This window comes from Anopheles gambiae, chromosome 2 (assembly GCF_943734735.2).
Source record: "Anopheles gambiae chromosome 2, idAnoGambNW_F1_1, whole genome shotgun sequence".
Classification (NCBI taxonomy): domain Eukaryota; kingdom Metazoa; phylum Arthropoda; class Insecta; order Diptera; family Culicidae; genus Anopheles; species Anopheles gambiae.
In genome coordinates, this window is record NC_064601.1 from 24,370,521 (window position 1) to 24,384,685 (window position 14,165).

The following is a 14,165-nucleotide window of genomic DNA, read 5'->3' on the forward strand; positions in this document are numbered from 1 at the left end:
TCGTTTGTAATAAAGACTCCATGTTTATTAGAAAAAGCGTAGGTGATAATATAGCACCTTGAGGGACACCGTTCTCCAAAACCTTGATGTTAGAGGTATATGATCCAATCAGTACTTTACAGGTCCGGTCTGTTAGGAAATTTTTTATAAAGCGCGGTAAACTTCCTCCAAATCCCCATTTCTTCAATTGCTCAAGGATCGCCGGACGCCAGGTACGATCGAAGGCCTTTGATAGGTCAACAACTGCACAATCAGTGTGATAATTTTTATTTTTAGCCTCAGTGAGAACGTTTTCTAAACAAGCAAAATAAGTCTCTGTACCACGGCCGATTCTGTAAGCGTGCTGTTTGTCACTTAACAGATTTCTGCTCTCTAGCTCCTGAATTAGTCGTCGATTGACTAAACGTTCCAGGACTTTACTCATACAACACAGCAAAGAGATTGGTCGATAACTGTCTACACTTAAGCTGTCTTTTTCTGCCTTTGGAATTGAGACGATCAGACTAGTTTTCCAATTATTTGGAATTTCACCTGTCCTCCATATGTTGTTATATATTTCTAGAAGGCAGTGTAATGCACGCTCAGGAAGCTGCTTGAGGAGTGGATAGCCGATATCGTCTATACCCGCAGAGTTTCCTCTACATTTTCTCAAAGCCCAGATTAGTTCTTCTGTGGAAAATGGTTTGTTATACGATTGATTTTTTGTATCAACAAATGATATGGATGATATAGTTTTAGATTTGTGGCGTTGAATGAAGGTAGCTGAGTATTTAGAAGTTGCAGATGCCTCATAGAAATGTTGTGCAAAATGTTCTGCAATGCAGGATGGAGAAGTGATTGGTTCGTTGTTGTTCAACAGTGTTGGAAATGAGAACTGACTATTTCCTGTCAAATTTTTCACCATACTCCAAACTTCTTTGCATGAAAGAGATGGGTCAATGCTTGTGACGAATTTTTCCCAACTTACTTTTTTTGCTTTTTCTATTTCATTTTTGGCTATCTGGTTTGCTTCTTGGTACTTCAAAGCTAGGTATGAAGTATTCGGGTTGTTACTGATAGTGCTGGCTTTCCTCAATTTCCGTAGAGCTTTTCTTCGTGCTGTTATTGCTTTTTCAACCGAGTCATTCCACCATGGTACCGACTTTTTGGGAATTTTGCCTGACGTTCGTGGGATGCTTAGTTCTGCTGCCATAAGAATAATACTGCAAAAACTATCAACCGAAAGCAGTGCTGACCCATCAATAGCCCTGTCGATAAGGAAACGATAACTAGACCAATCAGCCTCATTATATTTCCAACGTGGTCGCAACTTTGGCCGCGTATCCCCATGCTTATCGAAAATGAGGATGGGGAAGTGATCACTACCGTGCAAATCCTCCTCTACTACCAAGCTGAATTGTTCAGTGGAACAAGACGACACAACGCAATGATCAATGCATGATCCTGTGCCGTCGCTTGGAGATATGCGAGTGGGTGACGAGTTTTTTATTACTTGTAAATTGTTCAGGTCAAAAAGGTTATGGAGAACTTTTCCTCTAGTGTTAGTTCGTGTATTACTCCAATACGTGTTAGAAGCATTTAAATCGCCTACAAGTAGTATTGGGCCATTTATTTGGTTAAGAGTTTGTGTTAAGTATAAAGAAAGTTCGTTTGTGGGGTGCATTTTATTAGGGAAGTATGCAGAAACTATGGTAATATCAAATGGTACTTTTGTAGAGATAGCTATTAGTGGAAGGTCGGATGAGATGTTAAGCTGTGTGTGCGAAATGTTCTTTCTAACACCTAGACACACGCTGTGTTGAAGTGTTGGTTTGTTATGAAATCTCCACGTGTAATTGTTCAGTGGACTATGGTGTAGAGTATTAGGCTTATGGTTTGTTTCTTGAAGAGCGATAAAAGAGGGATTATGTTTGTTGATTAATATTTTAAGTTCGTCAATATTTTTGTTCATGCCTCTGATATTCCAAGAAATAATATATGGAGAAATATCTATATTATTATTTTTTGAATCGAATTGAAAGTCATATGAAGAAATAGCAAATCATTATTATCAAAGGCTGATCAGATATAAATTTCAAATTAGTCCGTTTTGCGATTTTTCGGGCGTCTAGTTGTTTTCGGTTTAACAAATTCAGAGCTGTTTTCGTCCGTATTCGGTATAGTTTTATCGCTGTGTTGTTCGTCTGTGGATGAGTATGAGTCAACTTTGCGTTTTTGTATCGGTTTATCGTAGGCATTGTCTCCGTTATCAGTATCTATCTGCGTGTTAAGGTTGCTTGCAAGGTTTACGATGTGTGCGTGGGATCGCGTCGGTGCAGTATTTTCGTTATCTGAGCTGTCGATGGGTTCGGATGTAGTGTTAGTATTAGTTTTTGGTTTGATTGTTTGCAGATACATGTGTTTGAGCTTGTCATTATCTTTTTGCAGTTTGTCATTAGCTTTCAAAAAGATGTCCATTTTTTCTTCGAGTTGGGCTACTTTTTTTTTCAAATCCGCTATAATTTGATCTTTCACAGATTCTTGTTGTGCGTTTTGTATTCTCTCGTTTACCGAATGGGCTCTTTTGTTTTCAAAGACGGATTTGGCCTCTGTATAAGAGATGCTGTTGTCGATTTTAATTTTGATTATCATTTGTTCGTCTATGTACGTTGGGCAGGATCTACTAAGTGAAACATGGCTACCCGAACAGTTTTTGCATTTGATGGGAGAAGAGCAGACTCCGTGTTCTTTTTCACCGCAATTTGCGCAACAAGTTTCATGATTGCATCTATTTTTAGTGTGGCCTATGATGAGACATTGTGTACAAATCATTGGTCGAGGATAATATGTTCGGGTTTTTACAACCAAACATCCTACCCGTATTTCATGTGGGACTTGAACAGCGTCTATTTTTAAAAGGAAAGAGTTAGTTGGTTTAATTTCACCATTTTCCTTACGCAAAAAACGCTTCACTGACACTACTTTTTGTTCCTTCATTTCAGATAGGATATCATCGTCTGAAAGACCTTCTAAGCTATTACATACGATAACGCACTGAACACTGTTTAAGTATGGGTGCGCTATAATATTGACACTGGTACCGTCGATGAGTTTTGTTAAGCTTTGAAGCTTTTCAAATTGAGCTCGGCTTCTGGTCTTCACCAGATATTTCGAACCTTTGTCGATTGGCTTGCAGGGTTCAATATTCCCGGCGTGGTTGGTTAGACTTTTTTCAATTATGAATGGATTTTTCGGTAAAACAGACTTCTCGTTGGGACTCAGAACAAGGTATAATAATTCTCCCAGTCTATCTTCTCCATCCATCCATATAGGTGCTTGTCTACCTCTAATATTCGGTGGAGTTGTGGGATATTCCCCCCAGGCAGTGCCTGGTCCTCCCATGGTGTTAAATCGTTTGAAAAATTAGATAAAGTGTTTCTACTTACAATATCAATTAGAAAGAGAAAAAAAAACCTGTTTCAGCACTTGCTTGTGCGCGCCACGAGAGGCAGCGCTGTTTAAGCGAGAGAAATTCTATACTCTTCAATCTTCCAGTTTCCAGGTGAGTGTCTCTTTCTCTCACCCAGAAAAAAAAAACAGCAACGAAGGTCGTTGCTTCAAACTAACGATAGCTGATAACACTGTGTATTGCCCTCAGTAGAGTCTCTCGTAAACACGTCCGATCGGCTCCGAGTATCGCACAGAACTCCCAATAAGAATTGAAAAGCAAAACAGTCAAGGAATATTTTTAAAAGGGGGAAAAAATATGAAGTTAGTGGTTGTAGCAGTAGTATTGGTGGTGGTGGTGGTGGTAGTCGAATAAGAAAATCGTGCTGAAGGTGAAGAACATGAAGAAGAAGAAAAGAAGGCAAAGTAGAGAAAAATAGTGATAGAAATAGCAATAGTAGTAATGAAAACAGAAAGAAACCAGAAAAAAAAGATGAAAAAGTAAACGAAGCAAACGAAGGAAACGAAACAAAATAAGAAAAAGAGGAAGAAGAAAACATATGAAGAATCAAAAAAAGGAAGAAAAAAGAAGAAGAAGAAGAACTTTTATAACAAAAGAAGATCAGAGAAATAGAGATAAAACAACACAGAACTGGAAAAATAATAAAACAACATTTTACAAAGAACAAAGTAATAAAAAGAGCACTTTCACTTGCAAGACCGAGTACTGAAACTAGAGAAAGCTGTAGACTGACAAAAAGGAATAAAAACTTGTAAAACCCTCTAAACCACACCACTTCAAACAGATTTCCAATGGTCACAAACAGTCAACTCGTAATAAAGTGAAAACCCGAATAAAACGATCCCTCGAAACGACCCAACTCTCCCCGGTCTCGAACCCCCCTCCCACTGGAGAAAAAGTCAATCTGTATAAAATGGCAAATCGGTTCAATAAATAAACCGAACACATACTCCAATTTCGGGCCAAACTATCTTCGTTTGCCCGGTCCCGATGAAACCGCAAAACCTGTAATCTATAGCCCCCGCTCACCCGCACCCATGGCCCATCTGGTGCTCCTGTTCTGGTGTTGCTGCACCCAGCCGGATGCTGCCCGCACGACGAAACGGACGGGATGCACTAAAAGCAAAATTTAATTGAACAACTTTCACCAATCACACCCACCGCCCAGCGGCTCACCTGGAACCGTCGGAAATGGGGTGGTCGCCACCTTCATCCGGTTGATTCCGATCGGCACAAATTAAGAACTACTTAGCTGTTCCAATTTGCCCAACATGGCCGTTCTATGTGTGGTGGGGTTCTGTTACCACCTTACCGTGTCCATTGATTATCTAGGATTTATCGAGTCCCGCACATCCTCGCACATCCCCCAGGCACGGTTGTCCGGTTGACTCTTTTAATTGAACATTTTAATTTACTCCAAAAAACGTAAATGTAATTTATCTAGTGCCCTCAAGGACTAGTGCCGGGTACCATTGGGACGATTCGTGTGGTCAGCTGTCTGGGATTGGTGTTGAAAAGTGGCTAATTCTTCCTTGCCCACGATGCACATTTAGCGTCCATGTAAGGCAACGACAACGAGTTGTAATTTATTCCCAGAGTCCCGCAAAAAGGTCATGTGTTTTAAAATGACTGCTGACTGGTCCCACTCCAAAGAGCCCTCTTTTTGGTGTTTCGAGCGGGCAATGGTTCTGGGAAACGTGGGAAGGGAAAAAAAAGCATAAATAATGCAATTCCAGTGTGACGGATGGTGACTGTCCGTGTTCATACATAAACCATGTGAACTTTTTTGTTTGTTTGTTTGACGACATATCTCTCTATTCCGAGCCTGAGCGGGGAACACGTTTTCAATAATGGTGTGCGCCTTTCAAGAAGGGTCGGACACAATCATCTTGACCGGGAATCAATAAGATGAGACGCGGAAGCGTTCAAATCCCACCGGACGATGAGGATATTACTTTCTCGTCAATCTTTCATAGCCGAAACACAAGCCCTGACTGACTGACCGAGCAGGCCATGATGATCCACCGAACGTGCAGTGCAGGGGAACAGAATTGCGGTGTCCCCTTGGCAACAGGCTCTCGCTGTTTCGCGTCCGCTCATCAATAATCGAGTAATTTATTCAATTAGGTCTCAGCGCCAGCCAATATATCCCCAAAAATGGATCCGGGGTCGTGTTCATCGAGGAATCGGATATCGGATGTCCGTCGGCAGCGCGCATGAAAGATGAGCCCCGAAGACGATGTTGTTTGCTTTCAAGCAATGGACAAGCGTGTGGGCATGTGGCCTTGAATGCCAGGAAAGTGTCCAGCTGCCGGGCCAAGATTGATGGGATGGTGGGATTTGATGGTTTTTGACCCGGTGGTCATTTGCTAAACAGTTTGCTAATCGATGGACGGCTGGGGCATGGGATGGGATGGTCGTGTCAGCATTCTTCGCACATGATTGACACGTGCGAGATGAGTTTTGAGCGGATCGGGTGGGTAGGTGGGACATATTGGTTACGAGGTGTCTGCGGGGGATGCCGGAGGCGAGGTGAGCGATGTGGCGATCATAATTCTATTACATGGAGATTTATTTATGGTAGCTTGGTAGAGTAATGGATACGGGTTGGTTCGTACACGCCCGGAAGGGCTGATCCAAGCAATCCCTTAGGGTTAGCCGGGTCAAGGTATTGAGTTTGTTGAGGGTTGGGGAATCGTGCATAGACTCGTAACTGGTTCCCGATTCGTCCTTGTATTACAGACGGGTGTTACAGGGGTCCATGAAGTATTGCTGAAAGGCAGAGCAGGTATGAACCTTGTCTTGCTACGGAATTTAGAATAGTCGAATCACGAGCCTATTTCTGCAAAATGGACGGTTGGAAATGGATCCTCCGAGAGGAAAAGAAGTTGCGAAACGAATCAGTAAAGAGTGGAGAAGCTTTCGGATGCTTTGAGCGTCCTCGACATCACAGATCTGGCACTGAACGAGGTGAACGTTCATGGAACGCTCGGATCAAAGCAAGCGCATGACTTACCAGAACTGCTGCATAGAGCGACGGGTGATCGACATCATGTTCTAGGATTTCATCATATCTGCCCCAAGGCACAACTTTGACCGGTATAAATTATAAAAATAAATGGCAACGAGGTATCGATAATGATGACTGGGCAGCACGATGACGTTCTCAGAAGTCTGGTGTAAAGAGATAGAGGTACCGGTCCCTCTATGGTTCAACGGAAGAGTGTAGCAAATGTGCGTATAATCCAGCAGGCCAAGCAGAAAAGACGATTACCGAGCGAGATGGTAAGTTTTCTCAGTCATACCCGGTCGTTGTAGCAGACACAGGGGCAGGATATGCGACGCCGTCCAGGAGACACGCCTCCACCGCCTTCAAACACGGGAATAGATACGTTCCGGCAACACCCGTGTTCCAGTTAACGCTACAGTCGCCACTGTTTATTTACAACCGAATCTTGCTGGATGTTGTTCTAAAAAGCACAGAATTGAAGCACGGAGTTTGCAGGCAGTGAGGGAACTCCCCTACTCGACATCGTCCGCCGGGATGCCCAGCTCGGCGTTGGTCCACGAGGACGGATCCGGATAGTCGAATTCACCCTGCAGGGGAAAACGAAACACACAACATCATCCAGGGGCCGCTGGCGCATTGCATTGAGACACCCGCAGTCAGATTACGTACCGTAATGTGTTCGTACTCGTGGAAGAGATGCCAAAGCACCCACCACCACATGAATCCGCCGGCGACCTGTGCACCGACGCGGGCCAGCATCTCCGGCTTCGGGCCGTTCACTCGATACGACCAGCTGCCCGTGCGGAGAAGTGCGACGATGCAGATTCACGTTTCCAGCAATCCGCCAATGACCATTTCAAGGATACGCCGGGCGCCCAGGAAAGGAAAAACGGTAATTATAATTACATAATGCGGAACGCGGTGGCCACTGTGGCCGGATCACACTTACTCGTGGCCATGGCGCACGATCTGGTTGCGCAGACCGGTGGGGTTGACCTTCGCGGCAGCGGCGCTGCGTTGCAGCAATCTTCCGACCAGCAGTGCCCGGGAAGCCAGCATTTTTGCACCGTGCAGCTCCCGAAAATTTCACGCAAACACGGTTTCTCGAAATTCCTCTCCTCACAAAAACAACAAACAAGTGACAACCAGCTGCCACTTTGACAGCCCGCGTTTGACGTTTCCATGCCCAAGAACCATTCGAGTGGCAGCTCGACACCGTTCGGGCAGCTACTCGATTACAGTCCAGCAGATCGAGCAGTTCGTTGTGAAAAAACTGCAAAATATGCTCAAAAATCTCAAAAAACAGCACCCAAAATTACAGAAATTCATTCAAAACGTACAGTTTCCTTAAAACTTTACGCAAAACGTCCACGTTTCGCAAAAAAGGGTTTCAAATTTTGTAGCAACCGTCGCGTGGCGCCCCCTGTCCGGAGAAATTTGAATTTTTTCGTTGCTGTTGGAATTTTGACCGTTGAGTGTTGTGCGGATTGCATAGCTTCAAGGGCGGTACGAAGTATATCGAATTGCATACTTTCGAGCGTAGTAGTACATGTATTATCCGGCAGCTGGCACTAGCGTCGTTGTTTTTTTCTATCCGACGCAAGTTGCATACATTCAGGTATACATTGAATGTTGCAAATTGCATACCCTGCAGCGTATAACAGCTTTTTAGTACCAACAGGTAGCAACGTTTTTGAGAAAGCCGTTGAATTCGAATGTTCTGTGCGTGTGTGGATGATATTTTTTTTCAATATTTTGGACACAAAAACCATCCCAATTCATCGTATTTGGTGGTTTGTTATGGCACAAATTGCGCAACCCTTTGAACACCCCTGTTTTTTTTTTGGGTATTGTTTGCGCCGATCCACGCCCCCTTATCAGCGGGTCAAGAACAGCTGACCAAACTAGAAAAATCCACCCCGAAGAAATGGTTCTTCTGCCTGTTCCTCTGATAATAAAACCAACAACATTGGTTGGCCAAGTAAATTTCGGCTGTTTGGCAATCAAAACAAGTCTCGCCGGTATAAAAGCATCAACACGCCCAAATAAACCACATTATCAAATTTGGACAGTTCAGCAGCGATTGTAGCCGGTCCTTCCCCGCATACCCAGTAGTAAAATAATAACCAAGTAAGTTTGGCAAGTGCAAATTGAGAATTCCCCAGTCCCAACCAGCTCACCATTATTGTGTTCGCGCTCTTGTCGTTTGTTTTAGAAAATGAAATTCCTGTGGCTCATCACCTTCCTGCTCGCGCTCGTCGGCATGATTGCGGGTGACGCCTGCCCGAAAGGCTTCAAGTCACAGAACAACAAGTGCGTTACGCAGCGCCCGGTGCACGGCGACTGCCCGAAGGGATCCACCTACAGCGCAAAGGTTAACCTGTGCGTCCACAACTAGAAATAAAGCAACCGTACAGGAGTAACATGCTCGCGGTGTTCTTTTCATGGAGTTGCTTGGTCAGGAAAGAAGTATGATCGAACGGTGCCGTTGGGTCAGCCCGTCGCTGGCAGGACAAGACATTCCATCCATTAACCACACTAACCCCATCGCATCAAACTGCTCCCGGCGCCAAACGTGCCGTAACGAAACTGCAAACATTCCATCAACCGTTTCGGATCGCTCCCAGGACACTGTGACCTCGTGGTGAGCGGAAACTTTGCTGGTCCCCATTCGAGCGAGACACTGTTTGAGTTTCGGGGTATAAAGGTAAATTTATTCAATCACACCATGCTCTCCACACACACACACACAAGCCCGGGAAGGATCAGCCCCATCACTCAGGTGTAAACGCACAGATTCTGGTTGAGGTCGTACTTGGAGTTGGGCGGACAGTCACCGTGCACCGGGCGCTGCGCTACGCACTTGCCTTGCTGCGCATTGAAGCCTTTGGGGCACTCCTGCCCGTAAGTGCCGCACACCAGGGCCACCAGCAACACGACCAACCACAGCAATTTCATTTTCGGCTAAAATCACAGCCAAGCAGAACAGAGTTTGGTGGGATTATTTTACTAACTAAATTCCGAAATTCTTCAAGCGTAACACTTACTGCAGCTGGATGGATTTGCGATGCAATGGGTTAGATGGTTTGCAACCTCGATGTAATAATCGAACCCAGCAGCGAGTGCATTTTATTTTATAGCGAGCGAGGGCAGCTGGCGATCCCACAAATACACACAGCACAGCTCCGGCGGATCTCATAATCGCGGTGAAAATAATGTCAAAGCTTATCAGCAGCCTCCGCGCCTGTTGCCGTCCAATCAAATCCATACACACCGACTTCAAACACCGAATACTGCGCACACAGTAAACGGTGTGTGGGGGGGGGGGGCAATGGTGCAATATCGAATTTTAATTAATAATCTCGTGTCTAATCGTCCCACAAACTAGGATCTGGCACAGTGCGAACGAAAAAGCACCGAAAATGTGGGACGGGGCAGTTTGAACAGCGATAACGGGCTTAAAGCGATCCGATTTGGCAGCGATAAAACGCGAACGGCCTAATCCGGTTCGAGGCTCACACACACAGACACAAACACACACAATTGGCACAACCCGGAAAGCAGTTTGTAAATTTGATTTCGACAAATTTTCCCTCCCGCCCCATCCGTTGGAAAGCGTCTGTCCATTTTTGGGTAATATTATCCGTTGCGAACACACACCACCCAACTCTCTCTCTGCCCCGTTGTGGATGTGTGTGTTTATGAGCTTTTTTTAAAGGATCGTTTGGATCGTTTTAATCATGGCACTGCCCCGGAAAACCATCCCTTACTGCCCCCCACTGTGTCGGTGTGTTCCGTAATCAATTTGAAACTAATTTATGTATCTCCGGCCTGTGGTATCCGGGTGGCGATGATGATGATGCTGATGATGACAGGAGAGCGAGAGTGGCATGGGGAAGGGGCAAACCCGATGAAAACGCAGCAACGCCGAGTTTGGATTAACTAAACCCAAATGAATAATGCAATTTTGGTTTTGCTAGCTCGCGGAAACAGGACGATTGCACACTGTGGAGTGATAGAGAGAGAGAAAGGGGAACTACGGCGATGATAGCTGATCGGTGAATGAGCACAAATACTAACTCCCCAACCTTCTCCCACCCCCCCCCCCCCTCTCTTTAGCGTCTGTCTGTTCAAAAAGCATTTTGTGATGAAATTTTAACCCGATCCATTTTATTGGACTGTAAAACGATTAATTTTATGAGACCGTAAGCGGAAAAACAATTTCCCTCCACACTCTCTTCCTGTACGTTTTTCCTCACTTCCCCATGTAATGGCACCACCCGAACAGGGGCATGGATGTGCAACCCGAGCGCTACGGGAACCGATTACGCTTCGTAATGGGAATTGTTCGAAATAACCCTACCCGCAGTCACCTTTGGTGAGTTTGCTCCCACACCCCAACCTCACAACAACCATCCCATGCTGTGCCCGGGAGTTTCGGGCAATTTTCAAGCAATTGGCAGGATGAAATTCGCCAGTCAGTCTGTCTGTCTGTCTGTCTATCGGTTAGTCTGTCTGCCGGTGGCGTGTTCGTTCCAATACCGGGATGCTTTCGATTACTCCCACGGTCCAGGGTATCTGTTAATGTTTGACTTTCTGCCCCCCGACTTTCGGTTGGTTCGGATGGTGATGATTGTGAGCTCGAAAGCTGCCTCCTCCTCTCCCAAATCGAACGAGGCCATTAGGGCAGTGGGCAGTTGGTGCTACTCCTTCCTCGGGATGAAACTGTTTGTTTACCACGCGTTTGAAGAGGCACTGCACTACTGCTCTGTGGAGTGTTTTAATTCATGTTTGGGCACGCTTTTTTGCTGTTGTTGGTTGTTGGATCTTGTTGTCTAAGGTAATAGCAGAACGCTCCGATCTGGTTGGGATGGTGCATGATGTTGGAGTGTCTTAGAGCGCTTCGTTCTCAATTCGAGTGGATGATTTGTCTAGCAAGCTGAGGCCAAACAGTGATAGCGTCTGTGAAGAGTGCGTTTGTACTAGGTAAATTGTGTTTGAAGAAGGGTTTGAAATTGTATGCCCAGATTACATATGAAGCAGTCCGTTTGAATGAGAAGTGTTTATGAGAGCTTCACCCTGTCAATCGTACTACTCGGTGGTTGTAGATCAAAGAGACAGTTTATTCATCTTACTTCTTATTTTAATTCTAACTACATCTACCTTAGCTCTAGATAAGTTAAAATTTAGATTGATTTCGGTTAGACTAATATCAATCCCATCTGAATCCTATATGAATGTCCTACATGTTTTTCCGTCATAATGAGAGTTTTGAATTATTGCTTATCATCAAACGCGTACTTTCAAAAAGATGTCAAATCACGATTTTAGTGGTAGATAAGCATTGTTTATAATTTCGGAAGTTTTACAATATGAATGAGTTGTCGTGATTATAAAGCAAAAAAAAAAGGATGCAAACCGGCGGAAGAACGTCAATAAAAGCAATAACAATACTTGTGTTTTGGTGGTTTAAACCACAAGTTGGACAACTTTAATCGACAAAAAGAAGATCGACAGAAAATAGAGGATGGAAATACAAAGATCAAAATCTGGAATTTGGACTGGGTGGAAAAATTGATTGAGTATTACATCCAAGTCTATCAAACGTGTTAGGGTCGCGGGACTTTCCGCGGAATAATTTCCTAAAGATCGAAACTGTTCTTCTATTAGCTGGGAAAACTTCAGCTCGTAGAGCCCGATATTTCAATAGTTGCTCAAGATTCTGCATTCTACGATGTGGTAGTGCCGGCACTAAAACCGCGATCTTGGCCTGCGGTCAGGAGTGTCCGAAAACAGCTCACGGTCTAGCGCCTTCCTCTGCCAATCCGTTATCCGTTGGCCTTAATGGCAGACGCCTTCACGCCATGCTGCCACCTCAATTGGGGCCTACCACGCCCCCGATGGTCTTTGTGGATGGAATAAAAAGAGTACAACGTACAACATGGCCAGCCCCCCGTAGCTACTCCATTGTCCTTCCACACATACGGGACCAAGGATCCTTCCAAGGATCCAAGGATGATGGCATGAACCGTCATTGCATTTGGCGAAGAATTTTAGTATGTACCTACCACAACGTGGAAAGCAATGTGATGTGTTGAAATACTGTAAACCTCTTCCATTTCCAACGTTTTCAAATAGAACTCTGTAGAAATGCTTGTAAAAAAACCCGAAAAACAATCATCGTTTGAAAAATTATAACCACACAAAACAGCTGATAGAAGCAGATAACAACAACTGTTAGAATTAATTTACTCGAGCAGCTGTAGCTGTATGAAAACCAATGGAAACAACATAAAACCGTCTTGTCGTTGCTGCATGATTGAAAGAACAAAACTTCCCAAAAAGACGTTTCACTTCAGAAGGTTGCGCTACAGCGCAACGGTCTAGATTCAATCGACCTCATTTCGCCACTTGCCTTGCACCCTTTTCCCTGTGCCTGCGTTAGCCATCACTTTATGTAATCTAATAATTGTGCAACAATGGCCGACGGACGCTTTGGTTCTACCGCTTTGCCTTATCACTCACTTCGCTCTGCAGCTCACCCTCTGTTATTGTTACTCGCGGCACAGTTGGAACTATCGCTCGTCGTGGCGTCAAAGGTTACGGGCTGGCTTTAACACTCGTCACAGCATAATAACCTCTGATAATGTACGTTGGTTGAGCCGTATTGGGGAGAGGATCGGTCGGAAAGAAACAAAACTGTGCAAAGTGTACTACAGTACGACTGGGTGCTTCGTTGATGATGGTGGTGGTGGTGCTAAGGATTTCTCGTTTGGCATCGGTTTCATCGCACATTGCGCACCACGATCCAACCAGCAGCTAATCGCTCCCTTCACTCTGTTCGCAGCCATCAACCACCACCACCACCAACCCATCATGGCTGCTACTGCCGGCCTGTCATATTTCTTCTGCCTGCCGCGGTAAAGATCCACCTTCCGATCCACGTCTTCGAGAACGTCTTCGCGAGCGGCTGCCACATTGTGCTTTCCGGGCGCGCCGGATGAAAAACTTTCCCACTTTACCCACACTCCGCCCTTGGCGGCTCGCGAGTTTTACTATTATTTGCTTGTTATTGTTCACGCGTTCTCCACTTTCTGTGGACGGCAAGCATCGTGAGCGACCGTGCGCTTCCGGGATGAAGCGGTGCGGCGGCAGTGACGCGTGCGGGGTGGAAACTTTTTAATCTGCATTATTTTAGTGGGAAGCAACTTCATCAGCGACGGGCAGATCAAATTTCTTCCTCCATCCCCGGCAAGAAAGGATGCATCCGGCCCGTTCGATGGCATTCGCCGTATGACAAGTCTTTGTGCAAAGTTAGGCCCCAAAGTTTCATCCCCAAAGCCGAAGCCCGAAGAAGCGGGTTGACTGTTTCGAAAGGCAGGAAGTTTCCAAAAGCCCCCCCCCCCCTCGCAACTACTGCTGATTCGTTAGGTCCCACCTAACGTAAAGGTAAAGGTACTCCATAGGGGCAATGGGTGCATGTAGTCATTATTTTCATATTCACCACTGTTAGTGTGTACCGACCGCACAAAATGGCAAGGGAGGAATCAAACGGTTCAAATGGTACCGCCGTGACCGCGAAACGCGAACGCGCGGATCAACTTTACTGGTGCGGTTTTTGTGGGGCGTTTTTGTCCCGGTTGGGATGGCTGCTTGTTTTTTTTGTTGTGCGCAGGGTTTGCCAGTGGTATTCAAAAACCCGCGAAA

The 14,165-nt window shown here is 45.2% G+C and overlaps 2 protein-coding genes and 1 long non-coding RNA gene across 4 annotated transcripts; 1 reads left to right on the plus strand and 2 right to left on the minus strand.

The window, feature by feature from the left end:
* Window positions 1-6,858: 6,858 nt before the first annotated feature.
* Window positions 6,859-7,633, minus strand: LOC1273330 (NADH dehydrogenase [ubiquinone] 1 beta subcomplex subunit 2, mitochondrial). The gene is made up of 3 exons (XM_312296.6): window positions 7,408-7,633; window positions 7,128-7,251; window positions 6,859-7,045 (listed from the first exon to the last, which is right to left on the minus strand). The coding sequence occupies exons 1-3, from the start codon at window positions 7,515-7,517 to the stop codon at window positions 6,971-6,973; spliced, it is 309 nt and encodes a 102-aa protein (XP_312296.5). The 5' UTR covers window positions 7,518-7,633; the 3' UTR covers window positions 6,859-6,970.
* Window positions 7,634-8,483: 850 nt separating this feature from the next.
* LOC1273329 (uncharacterized) lies at window positions 8,484-8,881 on the plus strand. 2 transcript variants are annotated; one of them, XM_312295.5, is made up of 2 exons: window positions 8,484-8,588; window positions 8,674-8,881. In XM_312295.5, exon 2 carries the CDS (start codon window positions 8,677-8,679, stop codon window positions 8,854-8,856), a length of 180 nt encoding a protein of 59 aa, XP_312295.4. In that variant the 5' UTR covers window positions 8,484-8,588; window positions 8,674-8,676; the 3' UTR covers window positions 8,857-8,881. The 2 variants fall into 2 exon arrangements, with proteins under 2 accessions (XP_312295.4, XP_061499715.1); XM_061643731.1 differs by having other exon boundaries at window positions 8,521-8,601.
* Window positions 8,882-9,150: 269 nt separating this feature from the next.
* LOC1273328 (uncharacterized) lies at window positions 9,151-10,480 on the minus strand. Its single transcript, XR_009764752.1, has 2 exons — window positions 9,506-10,480; window positions 9,151-9,422 (listed from the first exon to the last, which is right to left on the minus strand). It is a non-coding gene; the product is annotated as an uncharacterized LOC1273328 (long non-coding RNA).
* Between the last annotated feature and the right edge of the window lie 3,685 nt (window positions 10,481-14,165).

Bases quoted from the DNA above. Each gene is read 5' to 3' on its own strand.
- LOC1273330 (XM_312296.6), bottom strand. From the start codon at position 7,517: ATGCTGGCTTCCCGGGCACTGCTGGTCGGAAGATTGCTGCAACGCAGC. The intron at 7,252-7,407 runs GTAAGTGTGATC...CCGCACGGGCAG, and splicing joins ATCGTGCGCCATGGCCACGA to CTGGTCGTATCGAGTGAACG. The intron at 7,046-7,127 runs GTACGTAATCTG...TTTCCCCTGCAG, and splicing joins ACGAGTACGAACACATTACG to GGTGAATTCGACTATCCGGA.
- LOC1273329 (XM_312295.5), top strand. From the start codon at position 8,677: ATGAAATTCCTGTGGCTCATCACCTTCCTGCTCGCGCTCGTCGGCATG.